The sequence below is a fragment of the Canis lupus genome, chromosome 27 (assembly GCF_011100685.1).
Source record: "Canis lupus familiaris isolate Mischka breed German Shepherd chromosome 27, alternate assembly UU_Cfam_GSD_1.0, whole genome shotgun sequence".
NCBI lineage: Eukaryota > Metazoa > Chordata > Mammalia > Carnivora > Canidae > Canis > Canis lupus.
Genome location: NC_049248.1, coordinates 45599668 through 45618986, shown reverse-complemented (window position 1 = coordinate 45618986; position 19319 = coordinate 45599668). Strand labels below are relative to the sequence as shown.

At 41.4% G+C, this 19319-nt stretch overlaps 1 protein-coding gene and 1 long non-coding RNA gene across 8 annotated transcripts in view; one reads left to right on the top strand and one right to left on the bottom strand.

Annotated features, from left to right (window-relative positions):
• Positions 1–17786, top strand: part of CBX5 (chromobox 5) — a 37548-nt gene extending 19762 nt beyond the window's left edge. For 4 of the 5 annotated variants that reach the window (XM_038577844.1, XM_038577843.1, XM_038577845.1 and 1 more), the window contains 3 exons: positions 3521–3707; positions 7340–7440; positions 9396–17786. In XM_038577844.1, coding sequence (XP_038433772.1) covers positions 3521–3707; positions 7340–7440; positions 9396–9546 — 439 coding nt within the window. In that variant the 3' untranslated portion in view covers positions 9547–17786. The remainder of the gene's footprint in view (positions 1–3520; positions 3708–7339; positions 7441–9395) is intronic. The other variant, XM_038577847.1, reaches the window with a different exon arrangement.
• On the bottom strand, positions 209–12072 carry LOC119866354. Of its 3 annotated transcripts, none has more exons than XR_005380195.1 (4): positions 11955–12072; positions 11468–11760; positions 9021–9080; positions 209–654 (listed from the first exon to the last, which is right to left on the bottom strand). It is a non-coding gene; the product is annotated as an uncharacterized LOC119866354 (long non-coding RNA). The 3 variants fall into 3 exon arrangements; XR_005380197.1 differs by having other exon boundaries at positions 11927–12063; XR_005380196.1 differs by having other exon boundaries at positions 11468–11562; positions 11955–12063.
• Positions 17787–19319: the final 1533 nt, after the last annotated feature.

Here is a 19319-nt window from a genome sequence, read left to right as displayed (position 1 = left end):
GGTGGAGATTACTTAAAAACAAAATCTTTAAAAGCATAAACTTTTACTGTTAATATTCTTTTGCATATAACTAAGCTAAAATTGTATACATTTAAGCAGAAGTTGTTTATTCCATAGCCTATACCTCTCTAAAATGATCTTTGGATCTTACAAGTGACCTAGGATGAAGGACTCATCTTAATGAGAAACTTAAATCTGAGGCCACATTTTTTCCCCCTAGTATTTATTTTTTTAAGTTCAAATCTACAGCCGAGACAAAAGAAATTGAGTAAACACTGAGATACACACCACCTAGTTTCTGCAATCAACACTAAGATATTCTAGCTTTTTGTTTTTGTATTTGAAAACCTCAGAAACCCTTTTTTTAAAAGTCAGCTTTAAGAATGATACTGAGTATTGACTAGAATGTCTCTTAGGAAGTAACTGGCTTTATGCTGAAGTGCTAGAGGTGATTATTCTTTTTCCTTGGAGTAAATAGAACTAGACACATTGAAGCACAGAAGAGGTAATTTGAAAGGTGAAATCTGTGTAATCATTAGACATTTTGCCTCAATTTCTGATTAATTATCTTCCCAGGATGCCTGATAACAAAGAATGGATTTTCTAGAATCCTAGTGCAGTGGTAGAAACTGTTGTAGGCTTCTTGGAGTGGCTCTGCAATAGAAATATAATGCAAAGCATGTCTATAATTCTACATTTTTGTTGGCCACATTAAAGAAAAGTGAAATTAATTTTAATTTATCTAACACAGTATATCAAAGTGCTGTTTTAACATTAACCAATATAAAATTAAGATATCTTACTTTTTTTAATATCTTAAAAATCTCATGTATATTTTACATTTTATAGCACATCTCAGTTCATAGTAGTCACATTTCAAGTGTTCAGAAGCCACACAATATGTTAACATATTGAATATCACAGCTTTAAAGTATAGGACTTATTAAATGTAGTAAAAGGTTCAAGTGTTGATAGTACCTTTGGACAAAGGTCTGAATCAGGAGCCTTTGGAACATAAAGTTCTTTCATTACGGAAATCAACATTTCTCATTTGGAGCACTTTTGACATTTTAGATGGGATAGTCCATGCACTATAGGATGCTTAGCATCTCTAGCACACAGTGCTAAATATGGGTAGCACAGCAATCAGAATATGCCCTTTATATTCCAAAGAGGAATCGTATCACGGCATTCTTTAGAGATGAGAAATTACGAGTTTGAGAGACCTAGAAATAAGAATTTAAAATAACACCAAAAGGTTTTAAGGATGTTTATTGGGCCCATTGAATTACCATTGGAAGTTGTTGGTCATTTTGAAGGTACTTAGGACTATATCTGTATTTGAGTTACAGTAACTGGTAACTTACATTGATTAAAGAGGGAAAGAAAGTTTGGGGCAGATGAATTAAAAGCACTTGTCCTTACTTTCTCGGAAATGCCCGGGAATTCATTACAGACTGGAACAAATTTTGCCCCATTAGCATTGTCTGTAACTAAGTACCTGCTGATTGCTAGGCAGTGATCAGATTCTTCTACCTCATGTATTCTCTTTAATTCTCATAACAGCCTTTAGAGGTATTTTGAATGTACAGATGAGGAGGTTTAACAAAGCTATTTGCTGAAGATAGCATAACTGGTAAGTGCTGGCACAAGGATCTAGTATCAGATTACTTTGGCCCTAATTCCCAGGCTCTTTTAAAATTATACCATGCTATCTTTTGGGTAAAAATGGATTGATGTAAAAGCAGCCATACCAATATGGTAGGAAAAGAGATAATCCCATTATAGTACTGGCTTTCCTTATCATTTGAGACCCCGCCCTCCCAATGTCTGCTTGCTGCTTGCTTGCTTGTGTTTTACAGCGTTGGCAAGCCTCTTGCTTTTGGTGTCTTAATTTCTTCTGGGATAGTAAACTATATGGTTTATGGATTTGGGGGAAAGTTACTGTATGAGGTGGGTTTTTTTTTTTTTTTTTTTTTTGTCTTTTGCTGAAAGAAGAGCTATGAAGGCAAGCGTTTTCTAGTTTTAGCTCAGATTATTTCAGTATAAATTTTGTCTCATTCTCAAGCTCTTTTTGCAGAAAGTTTTAAATCTAGAGTAAATATCAGATTTTTCCATTCTACTTTTTATTTGAGTCAAGTTATTATGGTGTGTGTTCAAACCATGCCCATCTAAAGATACCTTGTTTAAAAAACAAAATTTTTAAAATGGATAGTGCATACATGAAATAATTTTTTCTCAAGTCTATGAAAGGATTGTAGAAACCATTTCTATGACATATTTTCAGATGTACTTTAATATAAATTAGTCCATTACCAAATAACCAAAAGAACTTTTGCCACTGGCTAGGACTGAAGAGCATCCCTGGTCTGATTTTTCCCATGTAGGTACATTTCATGCTTTGGTTGCATAAGTTTATGATGTAGTTGGTGGTTTGGTTTTCCAAACCCCGTGCCAGGAATAGACAACAACTTTGTGAATAATAACTGTTTTCCTCATAATAGGACTCCCTTGATCCAAGCTTAATTAGACTCGTTTATTCAGCCTGGGTTTTTTTAATTAATATGAAAACATATTTTGACTAGTAACAGTAGACTTGAATCCACAGCATTGAAGCCCCACTTCTGGGTCGTCTTTTTAACATTTTGCCTATATTCTAATGATTTAAGCCCTTACAACTACCTTTTTTCTTAATAATTACTTCCAATCCTCCAAAAATTTATTGACATTTTTTCAAAATATAAGTAACATGCTTAAGATAGTGAAAACTGGGAGTGCACAATTTATTATGTATTCTCTCCTCAGGATTTGCATAGATGATTATATGTATGAAATCACATTATTTTATAAAGCAGAATTCCTATTTTGAGTTTCAGAAAACTTGATTGAGGTGTAATTTACATACCATAAAATTCATTTGTTGAATTTTAGTAAATTCATTCAGTGAATTTTAGTAAATTCATAGAGTTGTCAACCATTATAATCCACATTCCAGTTTTAGAATATTTCCATAATTTCCCCAGATTCTCTTGAGCTCATCTGTATTTAATCCCAAACCCAACAAACCACTGGTCTGCTTTTTTCTCTAAATGTGTCTTTCTTACATTTCATATAAATGGAATCAGACAATATATGGTCTTTTGCATCTGGTTTTTAGCATGTTATTTTTGAGATTCTTTCATGTTGTGACATGTATTAATTAGTATTGTGCTCCCTTTTTTGCTGAATAGTATTCTCCTGTATAGATACACCACATTTATTCATCCATTCACAAGTTGATGGGCATTTGAATTGTTTTCTGTCTTTAGCTATTAAAATGCTGCTATAAGTACTTGTGTGCAAGTTTCTTTGTGGATATGTATTTTTTTCATTTCTCTTAGATAGATTCCTAAGATCAAATTTGTTCTCTCTTAAGTGTAAGGCTTATTTCTTTTTGCCTACTTGTCTTCTTTGAAAGAAAGCACTGGATTTTTCCCCCCTCATTCTTTTCCTCCCCCCCCCCCCCATTCTTTGTGCCCAGGGAGCACAATACTTGGGAACCCGAGAAAAATTTGGATTGTCCTGAGCTAATTTCTGAGTTTATGAAAAAGTATAAGAAGATGAAGGAGGGTGAAAATAACAAACCCAGGGAGAAATCAGAAAGTAACAAGAGGAAATCCAATTTCTCGAACAATGCTGATGATATCAAATCCAAAAAAAAGAGAGAGGTAAGCTTCTTTTCCCCTTTTTCCCACAAACATTTGTTTTGCCTCTTCCCCACCTCCCCAACCTCCTAAGCAATATCTTGGTGGTTTCTGTTCTAAGGGTGGCTTGCAAGGTAAATTGTTGAACAAAAGAGCTTCCAAGGAGGTACGTTGATTAACTGCAGCTCCCTCTCCTGGCTGATTGAGAAACATACTGTATATTCCACTGAATTGTAGTAGAGTGGCAAAATTAAATCCCTGTAAAACAGGTAACCACTTCCTGTCTTCTCCATAATAAATAGGCAAAGTTATCTTAGTGAGGGAGGGACTTGGTGAAGTTTTTAAGTGTAGAAAAGGGGCTTTAAAGTGTTTACTAATGGGACGCCTGGGTGGCTCAGCGGTTGAGCGTCTGCTTTTGGTCCAGGGCATGATCCTGGAATCCTGGGATCGAGTCCCACATTGGGCTCTCTGCAGGGAGCCTGCTTCTCCCTCTGCCTGTGTCTCTGCCTCTCTCTCTCTGTGTCTCATGAATAAATAAATACAATCTTTTTTAAATAAAAGTAAAAAATAAAATATTTACTAATTTTTTTTCTAATTTTTTTGTTTCAAAGATAGCACTTATTTTTAAACTTTAAAATTCTTTTTTAAATTGAAGTGAAATTCACATAGCATGCAATAAACCATTTCATTTTATTATTAAGGATTTATTTGAGAGAGAATGAGCACGTATGCATACATTGTTGGAGAAGGGCAGAGGGAGAAGGGAGAGAATCACAAGCAGACTCCGCTGAACAGGGAGCCTGACCTGGGGCTTGATCTCAAGACCCTGAGATCACAACCTGAGCTGAAACCAAGATGCTCAACTGACTGCGCCTAGACGCAATTAACCATTTTAAGGTGTACAGTTCAGTGGCATGTATATTCTCTTTTGAGTCTATTATTTCTACATACTCCAAATAATTTTCATCTTTTTTTTTTTTAGTTCAGTTTATTTTTTTTAAGATTTTATTTATTTATTCATGAGAGGCAGAAAGAGAGGCAGAGACATAGGCAGAGGGAGAAGCAGGCTCCCTACGGGGAACCTGATGTGGGACTTGATCCCTAGACCCAGGATCATGCCCTGAGCTGAAGGCAGATGCTCAACTGCTAAGCCACCCAGGCATCCCTATTGTTAAGTTTAAAACGTGTGTTTATGAAAGTTTGGTTTGATTTAGTTACTTTAATTCTTCTGATCTTTAGCTCTCAATCACTAGCATAAGCCCTGTTCCTGCTTCTCTTTTTTTCATGTGTATATTTTCCATCTGTACACACACACAGACACACATATTACCCACCCCCCCAGCTTCCAATCCTTTCATTTATTTCAAGGTTATGAAGCCTTTTGTGATGAAGGATGTATCATACCCTTAACATTTAATAAAATAAAAGCATAAGTCCACTTCAGAATTTTCTAGTGTCCCTACCATAAGCATCTCTATTTATCTTCATTCTACTTGATACCCATCTTTCTAGAACATTAGTTCTCAGCCCTAGCTGTACATTAGAATCGCTAGGGGTGGGTGAGGGGCTTAAAAAAAAAAAAAAAAAAAAAAGACCAAGTACCCAAGATACACCTCAGACTAGTTAAATTCAGACTTCTCTGGGTTGGACCCTAGACATCAGTATTTTAAAAGACTTACACAAGTGATAGAGAAAATGGGAGATCAGCTTTCCAAAAAGAATTGAAATAAGAGTGAAAGATTGGAGGCTAAAAGTGAAAGTGCACTCTAGGTTTGTGTCTATCTCTTTATTTGCTTCCCTGGTTAATTTTATTTTTTGCAACCATATTTTTAAAACTACTTTGTTTTGGTGAGGTATGTATATCATTATGATATACTGTACTGATAAGGAATTTGAGAATGCCTTCTCTTCTCTAAGGAGCTAAGACCTGGTTTGCTCTTTCTTTTTTATTAGTCCTTTGTATTCTGGCTTTTGTTGTTTGATTCATTTTCTAGCTAAGTAAAGAGACCAAAAAACAGCACAGCAGAAGACTTGGGACTAGCCATTTGTGACATACGTTGTGTATTTCCTCAACCTAGGGTTTCTCTCCTTTCAAAAAGGAGCAGTCTGGCTTAGACCTACTGGCCGGCATAGAGAGTTTCTTTCCTGGGCCAGGTTCTGATGCTGCTGACCTTGAAAACAACCCCCACACGTCCCTTGTAATGTTCATCTAGGGTCCCTGACAGCATTCTCAGCAGTGCTGGCGGCTGTCAGGTAGGCAGCCAGGAAGATAGGTGATTGTATGTTTTAAAGGTACAGGAGGGGATTGCGTTTCTTTCTTTAGACCACTGCAGAAGAAATTTGTTAGTCGGCATTATGCCTGATTTAAGATTACTGCCTGTGTGATGATTTTAGCATTTTCCTCGCCTCGGCTCCTTTTCAGCAGCTTGAACATTTTTCTTCCCTTCCCTCTCTATGTGGCAAACTGTTTTCAGCCGCCAGCTATGATTTACAACTCAGTTTGTGTGCCAGCATTCCAGCTGTGAGCAGCTGTGTGCACATCTGGGAACCTCCTCCCCTTAAGCGCCCCCAAAAGAGGCAGTGTTTTTAAGTCAGTATCTCCCCTGATCCGTGCATGGAATTTCCTTCCCAGTGTTGGTTCTGGTATCTTTGGGGACCACCTGGATCCTGAATACTTTGTATCTCTCTCTCTCAAAAAAAAAGGGCAGAGTAAATGTCAGATCAAAGAGATTTTATTATGAAAATCGGACATCAGAGATCTAGTTCATTTGGGCAGTCTTTTTAAATCTTTTTTATGTTACCACTAGATAAGCTTGCATTATCTTCCATAATAAGGTTTTTAAAATTACCTGGTTTGTCTAAAATTTCACTGTTTTGCTCTCATCAGTGCCATCACACCTGAATAGGACTCTGTGCTCCTTGTCTTGATTGCATGATTGCATTTTGACCAAGTTTGAATAATCTAGAAAATTACTGGTTTGTTTTAAATCACTCTCCAGTTCTGTTTTCTAGTGCTAACAGCTCATGCATATCAGGAGGGGTTAGGCACAGACCAGGGCCTCTTCTCCAAGTGTGTGGGTATTGTGCAGTATGTGAGCTCTGAAAGAGATTTGCTATTTTATGGTACTGCCTTGAATCATTCTTATCTCTGTTCTTTCATAAATATAAACGACTGTGAAAAATATTAAAAATACTGGTCAGTGTTAAGGTAGACTAAATGTCTAAAAAAATTAAGATGGAGAAGCGGTACGTTTGAGTTTATAAAATGAAAAAGGGTTTAGTTCGGGTAAGCATGGACTTGTTTATCATCTCGGAAGCAACAATTGAGAAGTAGTCAATTCATAATATCAAGGAGATTAGATTAGAAGGTTAGATGAGTTCCTAGGTGATGCCTCCAGAATATCTTAAGGGATATGAAAGAGTTTTAGGGGCTGCTTGTAATCCTGTGAAAGTGTAGTAGAAGGACAACTGCATCTAACAAAAATACTTCTTGGCGTCATTGTCACTGGCTGGCCCAGTATTGTATTTCTTAAGTTCTAAGAATTCTTTGAATTTGTGACAAAAATGAACTTAGGTTGGGCTTTGTTGAGCTGTGAAACTTTTTTTTTTTTAACTCTTCTCCAGACTGTAACCTTTTCTTTATCTTCTATTTATAGCAGAGCAATGATATCGCTCGGGGCTTTGAGAGAGGACTGGAACCAGAAAAGATCATTGGGGCGACAGATTCCTGTGGTGATTTAATGTTCCTAATGAAATGGTGAGAGAGATTGGGCTTCACTGTATAGTTGTGTTTCTTTGCCAGTGGCTTGAATTTGTATAGAAGATAGGGAAGGAAGGCAGAGTATATCCCGACTAAGAATTTTGATTGTCAAGAATCTTTGGTTTATATCACCCATTAGTATTAATGGAAATTATGGTTGGGAGTGGATTTAAGACATTCTCAAGCCTTGGTATTAAGCCAAATTATTTTAGCCCAAATACCTAAGGTAGCTTTGAGGTAGGAAACGTATAGACATGACCTAACCATTTATTTACACAGTTCTGAATCATTTACCGTTAGACCATGAGCCTGTGGCCATGAGATAGGAGTTGAGTGAGGCTTTCTGGCATCACTAAGGATCAAAACAACTGAATAATGTCTAAAAGCGAAAAATCATCTCAACAGAGAGCATTTACTAATACTAGCCAAAGCGTAAATAAGCGTAAGTTATTTCATCCGGTGGAGGGAGTGTCTCTTAGAGGAAAGTGTAGTTACTTCCCCTCAATTTGGTTTCGTAAAGACAGGGTGATTTATGGTGTGGCCCTCACTACCTCTCTGTTTCCAGTGTTCTGGGCTTGTGATTTAAGTTTGGTTTCTAAAGAGAGGCTTCATGCTGCATTGCCACTGAGGAAGCTTATTTACCTTGAAGTTGTAGAATCAAAAGGTTTAATATTTTATCTGATCGAAATTTTGCTGGTAAATTACCCAGAAGCCTAGATTTGAAGAATCATTATACTCTGTCAGAAGTAAGGAACTGTATTGACTATTTTCCCCCACTCAGCCATATGTGTTGCATATGATTTATAATCATACATTAACTAGCTTTTTTTTCCACCACAGTCCAAATTTGAGTGTCTGCTCTGAGCTGTGTGTTTTCCCCTCCTTTCCTCACCCATAATACTTTCTCCATTTGGAATGCTGGTTAAGGGACTTGCTAGATTTTTATTTATGTATGTATGTATGTATGTTTTATTTATTCACAAGAGACACAGGGAGAGGCAGAGACGCAGGCAGAGGGAGAAGCAGGCTCCATGCAGGGAGCCCGATGTGGGACTCGATCCCAGGACTCTGGGATCACTCCCTGGACTGAAGGCAGGCGCTAAACCACTGAGCCACCCAGGGCTAGAATTTTATTTATACACGTTGGTAGAGCTCTTGTAACTTGGACAATTGAAATTTGCAGCTAATTCCTACATTTCATTTTAGTGACTGGATTTTACATTCTCTTATTGTTCCTTATATAAGTACTATTGCAGACTTAAATTTCTGTTTTCTTACTATTCTAGTCCATAGTTCTCACCAAAAGGATAGTGAGTGTTTAAAAGGCCACAAGATGAGAAAGGTTAACCCTTTCACTGAGATGATCCAGAAACTGTATTGATCATTCTGTGCATAATCAATAGGACTGAATGTAGATTTGATCATGTTCACTCAATACATATAAATCAAAATTATAGGAGCAAAATTTATATAACTTCATTTTCAGCCTTTTGATTAAGCCTGCTATGTTTTCCATCTAAGTTCTAGCTGAAGACTTCCGCTTCTGTCTGATGTAGCAGCAGTTAAATGATACTCACTGATAATTTATTTACTTGAATTTCTCCTTGAAAGTACGGAGCTGTTAGGGTTGTCCTCACCTTGAAATCGAGATGGAGAGGAAATCAAGTTGGTTAAATCCATATAATATAAACCTTGGTGTATTTATTTTTAATATTTTATTTATTCATGAAAGACACACAGAAGGAGAGGCAGAGACACAGGCAGAGGGAGAAGCAGGCTCCACGCAGGGAGCCTGATGTGGGACTCAATCCCCTGCCTCCAGGATCACGCCCTGGGCCGAAGGCAGGTGCTAAACCGCTCAGCCACCCAGGGATCCCCTAAGCCTTGGTTTAGATAGATTCTCTCTCGCTCTTACTTCCTCTCCTTCTAAGTCTCATATTTTCTCTCTCCAGGAAAGACACAGATGAAGCAGACCTGGTTCTTGCAAAAGAAGCTAATGTAAAATGTCCACAGATTGTGATAGCATTTTATGAAGAGAGACTGACATGGCATGCATATCCTGAGGATGCGGAAAACAAAGAGAAAGAAACAGCAAAGAGCTAAAGGAGGGGGTGGTCTCTGTCATTTCTCTTTGTATATAATACATTCACCTCCCTGCCTCCTCTTCCTTCTGCCCACCCCCTTCTATCCTAAACATATCCATAAAAAATGTGCTTATCACTGTGCTCCACAGGAGAAATGTTGGTATTGGTTCTCTTGTAACATAACTGATGGTCTGATTCATGATAAGTGTCTCTCTGTGAAGACCAGGCATTTACATACTGTGTGTAATTCCCACACTTTTTTCCTTTGCCCTGATCTCTTCCTTCTGCTCCCTTGTGACCTCAAGATGAGTTTTAACTTTTTAATCACCTTAGAGTCTTGATCTTTTCAGGGTTGGTTCCTTTTTAGATTGGGGGATTTTGTTGTAATGATGATGAATTTTGGTTTCTTGCTTTGGTTCTTAGAACATGTTGATGACCAGTTAGCTTTTGTTTTGAGATGTTGGGATGGAAAAGATGTTCCCATCTTTTAAAAAAGCCAATAGCAACTGCCTACCTGTTGGGGCTTTCCCAACCTCATTCAGCTCTACCCAGTAGAATACAGGGTTCCTGGTGTGGTCCTCTGGGCCACCCTCTGTTGTTTATCCCCACTCATCCTCCCAGAATAGCTCCATCCCTTGGAGGACTTGAAATTTTACACTCATATTTGTTAAGGCGCTCTTAGCCCCAGGACTTTTGGCCTTGTTTGTTAGCAATCCCTGATTCTGCTTCTGCAAGGTGGTATAGTCTGTCATAAAATGACAAGATTATGAACTGCGGAGATTTTTTAGCTATTTGTACATGAGGATGATGGGGTAGGATACAGTTGTCTTTATGATCACATATGGTATATATGAATTTTTTCTTTCCATCCCTCACATTTGGACTCTATATTTATGTAGGTGTGAGTGACTGCCTGGTGCTTGCTTGTGCCAAGGTGCTAGGCACCCTCCTGCCCTGCCAGCTTTTGTGGCCTCCCAAAGCATTCCTGGTACCAAAGAGGCTTCAGACCTGACCCTCACTTCTCAGTGGACCCAAGTTTCCCCTCCATGCCATTATTTTCAGTGGGGAATTCTTGGAGGGGAGCCCTTGGCCACAGTATCAATTTTAAGTATTCATAGCATTTATAGTCATAAATTTTCTGCTTTGTTGACGCCTGGATTTGCCACCAAGAGTCTCCAAAGTATTATTGCTCTTCCCTTTTTCCACCCTCAAACTCACAGTTGTATTTTATTTTTCAAAATACATTTTTGTGGAAGACTATCACCTCAGAGAGACAGGCCCTGGCATTAGCATGTTGACACAACCTTTTGTCCCTATTCAGAATATTTCCCTTTGGCTTTCTCCTGCTTTGCCATTGTATTGAGAGATCATTATCTGATCTTCTGTTTCCATCCGTGACCCCAAGAAATGCCCTACTTCTCTTTAGCCATTTCCTTTTAGTTGAGGGGGTGCTAGAGAATCAAGACTAAAAAGTAAGGAAATAGCAGGGTCATGAGCCTCTGTGTCCCGGTCCAAAGCTGAGGAATTAAGAATAAATGCTTGAAATAGCCTTAACTCTAGAGTTCACTAGCCACTTAGGTGGTTTTTGTTGTGCTTTTGATTTTTAAAACATATAGCTGTCTGGCCAGGAGCATTCAACTATTTCTAGATTATTCAGAGTAATCAGGAGAATGGATAGATTGCTCCAGTCCACAGATGAGCTGAATAATATGCAAATCATATACCCATTCATAGCATTTGTTACCATTGCTTTCCTGCTCAGCTGCTGATTGAATTCTGTGTGCTTGTATAAATTATGTCAAAAATTATACTGCACAGTTGAGAAGACAGCTGTTGCTGCAGTGACATGACAGACTGGAACAATGAAGCTTTTGGTTTAAGTCATCCAGGAAAATCCTTCTGAATGGTAATGTGATTGGGTGAGAACTCCTAACCCATACCTCAAGTGGGTAGGAGTTTTTATCTCTTTCTTTACTCTGGAAGAATTCAAGGCCTAGATAATTGACAGTTGATTAGTACTTAATCTGATGGGCATCTGAAAGAAAGAAAGGATGGTCAGGAAACGGATTTGTCATACAAGTAGCCAAGGATATAATTAGGGTAGACAAGAATAAGTCAGAAGTAGGCCAGAGCCCCTGAGGAGGGGATCTGGGCCTGTTGATTTGCAGGTGGAGAAAATGACAGCTTATCCATGGAGCCGGTGTGTGTCTCCCAGGAGCAGTGGGCCTATAAACTACAGTGAGACTATTTTTCAGACCAAAATCAACATGTGGACAAAGAACACAAAAGAATTAGTTTATGCTGAGATTGGTTCTGAGAAACCTGGGGCACGTGGTTGCCATGGTTATAGGTGATATATAAGACATTTATCAAAATCTGATTTTTAACAAAGGAATTACCATCTACTACTCATCAGCTGTTTAATACCTTACTCTTCACTCCATCTTTTCTGTTCACAGTATTGAATCATGGTCTTGTACTGAATGCTGCCAGAACAATTGTTGTTTTCTCCCTGCCTACCCACATTCTATAGGAATTCCTACATTCTATAGGAATGTAGGGAGCCAGAGGCCAGAATTCTGACTTGAGCCCTCAGCAAAAGGAAACCACATACTGGCCTGTGCCTCTGGCATTTGTTAGTGCTGAGTAGCTATCCTGGCCCTTGCAGAATTGCAGCCTCAGAAGGAAACCTATTTTCATGGGGCTTTCTCCTCAGAAGAGTTAGTAGCCCTGGGCTAAATAAGCACTCCTAAACATCTAGGTCTCCGGTGCTCAAGCATGCTTTTTTCCCTGTTTTTACTTAGTCTTCTTTCAAAACATCTTTCTAATGCTGAATTTCTTTTAGTAATCCCCATTCAAGGATCTCACTTTCCACCGTAGGTAACAGTAGGTAACAGAGCCCTGCCCGGCAAAGTTGACCAAGGTCAGTGTAGCTGCTTTTCTGAGCTCTGCACTGGGCCAAAGCCCTCATGTTAGGATTAGCTGTTAGGAACATCAGCCTTGATGGAAGCACCTGTTTTTAACCTGGAGAGAGCCATATCATTTTTCCTCCCACAGTCCGGTTTTGGTCTGTTCAAGGAAGCGCTTGGGCCTCTGGTGTTCCTTAATATGAATCTAGGCGGTCCTTGGCTGTCCCCCAGCCATGGCCGTGTACTGCTTTTTGTTGTTGATGAAAGGTTAGTCCTGTTTCCGTAGCTAGGGCAGTTAGGTTCTTCTTAACTCTCTTTGTTCCTGTTCTGTAGCTGTCCTGCAGTCCATTATCCTTCTGTTCAGGTCAGAGCCTAGGGCTTTTGGGAAGGTGCTTGGGATTTTCATCTTGTGATTTTGTTGGATCTGTGTTTGGTCCAGCTCACCTAAGGTACAGTAAGGGGTCAGAGGGATCTATCTTGTGTCTGGGCTGGGGAGCAGTTGTCTTTGCCCTCAGGATTTGAGTTTGAGGACCTAAAATAAAATACTGCTTTCCAATGACATGAGAACCACAAGCATGGTTAAGTCATTAGATTAGAAATGTGGAAGTTATTCCTCACAAATGAGGTCAAAGGAAAAGCTCATTTTGCATCCATACTTCTATCCTTTTGGTTTAGGTTTTTGGATTAAAAGTTATAGTGTGGAAGTCTGTACCTTTGTAATCAGACTGCCAAGCAAGCCTACCTGTGGCAAGGTGGAAAGAGGAATGGTTTGGATCCAGTGTATTCTAGTTTCATGCTGGCTTTATCACTAATCATAAAAGTTATATTTTCAAAAACAGATGTCACCAGCCTTGCACCCAGGGGTACATGATATGCTCAGAATTCAGTGTTCTCATCCAATTAATAGTAGTGGATTTATATTGAGCTGTGCATGTTCCAACCATACTAGTGTGCAGCAGCACTCATTTTATTCCACAAGCATTTTTTTTGGCCTTAGGGGTACACGGTTCAAGAAGATACACTCTTCTGATTTCAAAGAACTTTCATACTGTTGTGGGATGAACTGAGTGTTAATAGTGCAATGTAATAAGTGCTACAAATAGGTACACATTTTTGATTTGGGGACAGTAGGTGGGTGATGGTTCATAGGGGGATAGACCTGTGACCTTGGATGAACTTAGCTAACTGGCCATAGGTGGACTACAACGAGGGCTTGTTTTATTCCAGAAAATAAGGATAGCTGAAGGTTGGTTAGCCTTGCTGTTGCTGAGAGAGAAAACAACAGGTGAGTGTGGATTGAGAAGCCCCTCGTGTTGATCCCTGTTTTGGGCTCTTTGCCAAAGTACTTATGGTCTAGTTAATCCTTGCTTGTGGAATGTATTATCTATGTTGCAGACCCACCTTTGTGTTGTTACATTACTATGGGTTCTGTGACGTTTATTCCTCACGGACATTTTATCAGAGTCGCTCACACCTTTTTCAGTTTCTCATCACTTTTGGAAGAATTATCGTGAGGTTGGCTTTAAGTTTAAAACAAGGACATACTTTTCAATGACGAGCGGTTTACTAAAAAGAAGGCGTCGGGCACACCTGTTAACACATGAGTGTCTACTGTGTGCAGTGTAGTTTTATTCAACACTGCAGCATGGTGATTTCTAAGGAGACGTGTCAGTTATGTGGAAACCTCTCTAGGAAGCGCACATACCTGGAGTTGCAGATTTAATCAATCTAAGGAAGTCTAGGGTGAGGCCTTAGCCCTGCTAAGTAAGAAACGGTCTAAGAAATGTCTTAATTCTGAACTGTGTAACTACAAGAAAAAGGTACTTTTCTCTGTCTGGATCATTGAGAGTTGACTAACTTCGGAAGTCAGAATTCCCAGGAATGAGTAAGTGTTCTGGAAAATTGAAATGTGAAGGTTCTTTGGATAGCTTCATAAAAATAATTCTAATTTCTTTGTGCTTGCGCTGGATTTCTTGAATTTTAAACTACCTCATCTTGTCTTTTTAGAAGTTACTTCGGCTTGTCATTGCCACTCTCACATCATGCTTGACTTTGATTGTTTTCTAACATGGAATTTTTTTCTATGCCTTGACAGCATGTTCTCTTCTCATCCTGATCCTCATCATCTCATATTGTTCTTCCGTCAGAGAACTGTTTTAAAATAGTTAGAAATCTTGGCTTACGGGAAGTGGTCCTCCAATGCTATTTGTCTCTGGGATCAGTAGGAAAGAGTTAAAACAAGGTGGTGAGGGCAGGGGACAGAACCTGCACTGGAGGCAGCTGAGGAGGGAAGAGCCATTAATTAAGACAATTTCCAAGTCAACTGATTGTGATCATTAATGTCACAATAGATCAAAACCTAATTATCACAGCCTAGGTAAGAGCCATCAGTATTAATCGGAAAATCTAATAGGAAACTATTATCAAGAAATTAGGCTAAATTGAATGCAGTGAACTTTTTATCTTGCCATTCTGTTTGTGTGTGTGAGAGCGGGCGAGCGATGTCCCTTGGCATTGGCAGGTGTGACCCTCATAGTTGATCCTAGGTGCCGGTGGCCAGTTCATCACAGTTTTTGAGGAATTCCAAACAGACTAAACTGTCATTTTAATGTCTTGAACATTATCATCACCTGGGCTTGTCCAGTGTGATCAGCAATCAATGGAAAAAGGTTAATATTTAGGTCTTGGTGATGGTTGGTCCTTCCTGGAATGAGAGCATCCCTGGTGGACATTATACCGTGTGTATTGGTAGATCATTCTTTGAGCTTCTGATGTATGGAGAGTCCTGCTGCTCTGGCTATTGCAAGGGGGTGCAGAGGGAAAAGAGGGGCATTCTGCCTGGAGAGTCTTCAAGGAGACCCAAGAAGATAGAGTTCAGTCATGTCACAGCACTTTTAAAGTCTGTGTTTTACAGTTTCTAGTAGCTTTAGAATTTGATTCTAAACTAGGGCTGACTGTGGTTTTAGTTTTTTTCCTCTAGTTTTAGGATAAGGGTCATAATGATTACCACCAGAATCCAGTTGTAAGTCCAGAGAGGGGGGAAGGTTTTCTTTCTTTCAAGCTTTCATCAAAGAGTTACGCTCCTGTCAGGGTATTATTGAATATTACAAGAGTCTTACAGCTAGTCCTAGAGAACACTTCATTCCCCTCTCTGAATGGAAAACGAGGGGTCACCATTTATATCCTTAATCTCGAGAGCCATTCATGAGGATCCTGGCAACTCCTGAAGTTAGACTGGTGCAGAATGGTTGGAAAGATGCTGCCTTGTGGGCATTGAGGGGAGGGATGAGCGGCAGCAGGAGGGGGCTGCGTCCTGCCACCTGGCCTGGCTTAGCCTGGGGAGAGTGCCTCCCATTGGTGTCACTGCTGCTGCTAGGCCTGCGCCCCCTCCCCCGGCCTTGCGACTCAGGACACCACCGAGACTGGCCCTGGGGATAGGGTTCTTGCATTCTTGTTCGAATGAGGTCTTTTTCTTGGGTTTTAGGATTTAGGGATAGGGGTTACTCAGTATAGAACTTTCACCTCTTTAAGAGAAAGTGTGTATTTCTTTACAAAAGAATCATGCCCTTAATGCTTAAAATGTAATTTTATTTGCAAAACATCACTAACACATGACTTTCAGAAGCAGTTTGTGTCTCCAAGGTTCATTGCATTATGCCCGATAAACAATAGGCCCTCTGTTAATAGTTGTGGGTTGGCTAAATTCATCTAGTTTGCAGAGTGAAGTGTACCTGCTGACTTCCTTTTGCAAGCAAATGCGCTCTTAAGAGGTAAGGTGCCCTAGGGAGTGAAACAAGATGTGAGTGGATGCTGACTGTGTGTGCCAACCTCCTCAACTGGTTCATAATTGCTGACCTTGGGCAAGTCACTCCTTTCAATGCCTCAGTTCCCCATCTGTCAAATGGGGTTAATGATACTGACCTACCTCACAGGGGTGTTGTGAGGCATTGCAAATCAAAGTTGGTAGAACACTTTAGGGTCCTCGATGGAGGATGCCTTGAGCCGAAGTCTAAAGTCTAGGCCTGACATAGGCTTCAGTCCTCACTGAGCTGTCCCAAGGTTGGAACTACTAGTGACCTCGGCAAGTTCTCTGCCCCCCACCCCTCCTCAAAGCTGCTAGTTCAGATGTTGACAGTGTTTTTGTGAATGTTGGAGTCTTAATAGTCCAGACGTAGGATGTTATGGGGGGAAGGCACTTAGTATTTTCTATGTCTTGCATCCACAAAGAGAGGCTGTCTCAGACCCAGGAGCATTGGATTAGGGAACTATGAGGCAGGGATGCTACTGCTTGTTTCTCTCTGCAGGTTGGGAATTAAGGTCCCATTCCCCAAGGGATTGGGACAGACTCCAGCTGTCTCGGGAGCAAAGTGAACACAGTGGGCTTAATTTATATCCTTGCTTTTATCGCGCGCCCCCCCCCAACTGAGTCACCGCACCCCCTCTTGCCTCCCTACAGGAACCAGCTGGTTCAATAAACATAACCACTTTCCCCGTCCCCTACCAAAAAAAGAGCCATCTTGGGAAAAAAAAATTTTTTTAGAGATATGTTTAACACTCTTCAAGCTTCATCTGACTTTACTGTACTCATTTGTCATCTTTTTCTGTGTCCACAGTCTGAACCTGACTTTGACCTGTTTTCCCTCCAGTTTGGGAAAACTTTGGACACGATTTCTATTTGCCCAGATGTGGGCTTAGCCAGCTCCTCTTCCCAACAGGGCTCTTTGTCCTTTCCCTCTCCTTGGCCCTAGACGTGTAACCCATGGAAAAGCACAAGGTTCTGGCCCCTTGCTGTGGTCACATTCCGGTTCTCCGTGCTTTGTGGACTTTGCTCTATTCACCCAGCTCGGGCAGCGCCAGGTGGTCCTGTGGAGTTGTGGGGGATGGAGAGAGCAGTCTGCCTCCTGCCAGGTAGCCAGGAGTTGACTCACCCGTGGCCCGGCAGCTCTGCCGCCCTGTCCCACAGGATGGGACGTGAAGGACTCAAGAGGCTGGGCTCTCCACACTGTCTCATCCTGTGTAGGAAAACACATCACACTTGGTAGCCAGATTTCTAAGTGGAAAAATGGGAAATTGAATTCTCTATGGACCTTTTGGTTTGTGGGGGAGTTTTGGTTGTGTTTCTTGGTTTTAGTTCAGCCAAACATGTCGGCTTTTCATTTTTTTATTTTTTTAGGATAAGTGATATATATATGTTCGCCTTTTAAATGTAAATGTTTAAAAGTAGGCAATTTATGTGTTTCCACAACTGACATTGATGCAGACCTCATTCTCTCCCCCTCTTCCACCCTCCTCTTTTCCCTCTTTTCATACTCTTGTATTGGTTCTAATAAATGGTTGCTTTTCAAATATGGATCCTGAGTGGTGGTTTGAAGATCTGGGTCTGACACTCTTCCTTAATTTGGTCCCTGGAATGTCAGCCAGTTGTCACACATGCCTTTCTGAAAGAAAAGAGCAGCGAGCCTTCCAGAACAAGGGCTTTTTTTCTAACAGTTGCTGGTCTCTGATTTGCCACGGGGTGGCGCAGGCCTAGGGAATAAGACCCCACGTATCCTGTTCCCTACTCCATTCCCTTAACCTGTTCAGACTGTGCCTTCCTGGTCTCTGCACTCCTCTCTGCTGCCAGTGGCTCAGAGAATAAATATTAGCCTTCAGCAACCCAGGGACCCAGAAGAGTCAGCCCCTGGTTATTAGAATTTGCAGAAAACCACATTGACAATCTAAATCAGGCTTAAAAATCCCAATATATGTGGGCTTGCAAATACGGCTTTTTTATTATCTTTAACAATTTGCTTCACAAATACCAGAGAAACCATGTCTTGGACGACCTGATGATTGTGGGTCAGGAACATGGTGTGTCTCGGGGTTGCGGGGGGAGCAATTGGAAGCTGGATGAGGAGGGAAACGTGTAAATTTATTAATTAATTAAAAAGCCTGGTGCAGTTTTGAATCTAGTGGAGACAGAAACTCAGAGAAGAGCAGCGAGGAAGGCAGAGGCGCCGAGAGCCCAGACCTCCTCCCGCGGATCGATAACACCCCGAAGGCCGAGCCCTCTTTTCCACATCTCTTATCTGCAATTCTCCCTTCTTCTTTTCCCTTCTTGCTGCTGAGTTATAGGGTCTCCCCAGCCTAATCTCGTAAAGTCTTATGAAGACATCTGTAGGTTGGCTGGTTTAATGGTCCATGACCCCATAAACATGGGACAGGAGAGCCATTTGGTCCACTTCAGAGCCAGCCCCTTCTGGACATTATTTATTTCCCCCGCTGAAGCCTGGGACCGCTTGCCCCTTCCTTCCCTTCCCCGGTTCTCACCCTCACGCCACCTCGTCTCCGCCTCGGGCCTGCGCAAGGCCAGGCGCCGGGGTTTGACCCCCGCACTGCCGCCCCTGAACGACGGTGCCGTGGGTTTTGTTGCCCTCCGGTGTGTCGGGGGCTCGCGTGCATGGCCCTCGTCAGATGAGCTCATCGCCGCTCCCGAGCCAGGAGTGGCGATGCTGCCTCTGCTGCGCGTCCGAGCCGGGCTGTTGCCTCCCCTTTTGTCTCCGCCTAAGGGCCTCGGAGCTGCAGAGGAGCTGGTGCCATCAGTGCAGCATGGACAGCCTGGGGGAAGCGGGGGGGCCCGGTGTGGGGGTTCGGTGGCTTGCCGGCAAGCAGCCTGCACCTGGGGGGAAGCAGGAGCCCTGGTGTTGAGGGCTGCTGCCCGCGGGCGTGTGCAGAGGGGGGCCCAGGACACCCCAAGCTGCCCCAAGCCTGAGGGCGACCGTCGAGGAGCGTGGGGCAGAGCTGGGGTCCTCTGCTACTCTGCGGGGTTGGGGGAGGTGAAGCCGGTGAGAACCTCGCGGAGCCTCCCGCTTCCCGCTCAAGGTTGGGGCGGCTGAGGGCGGCT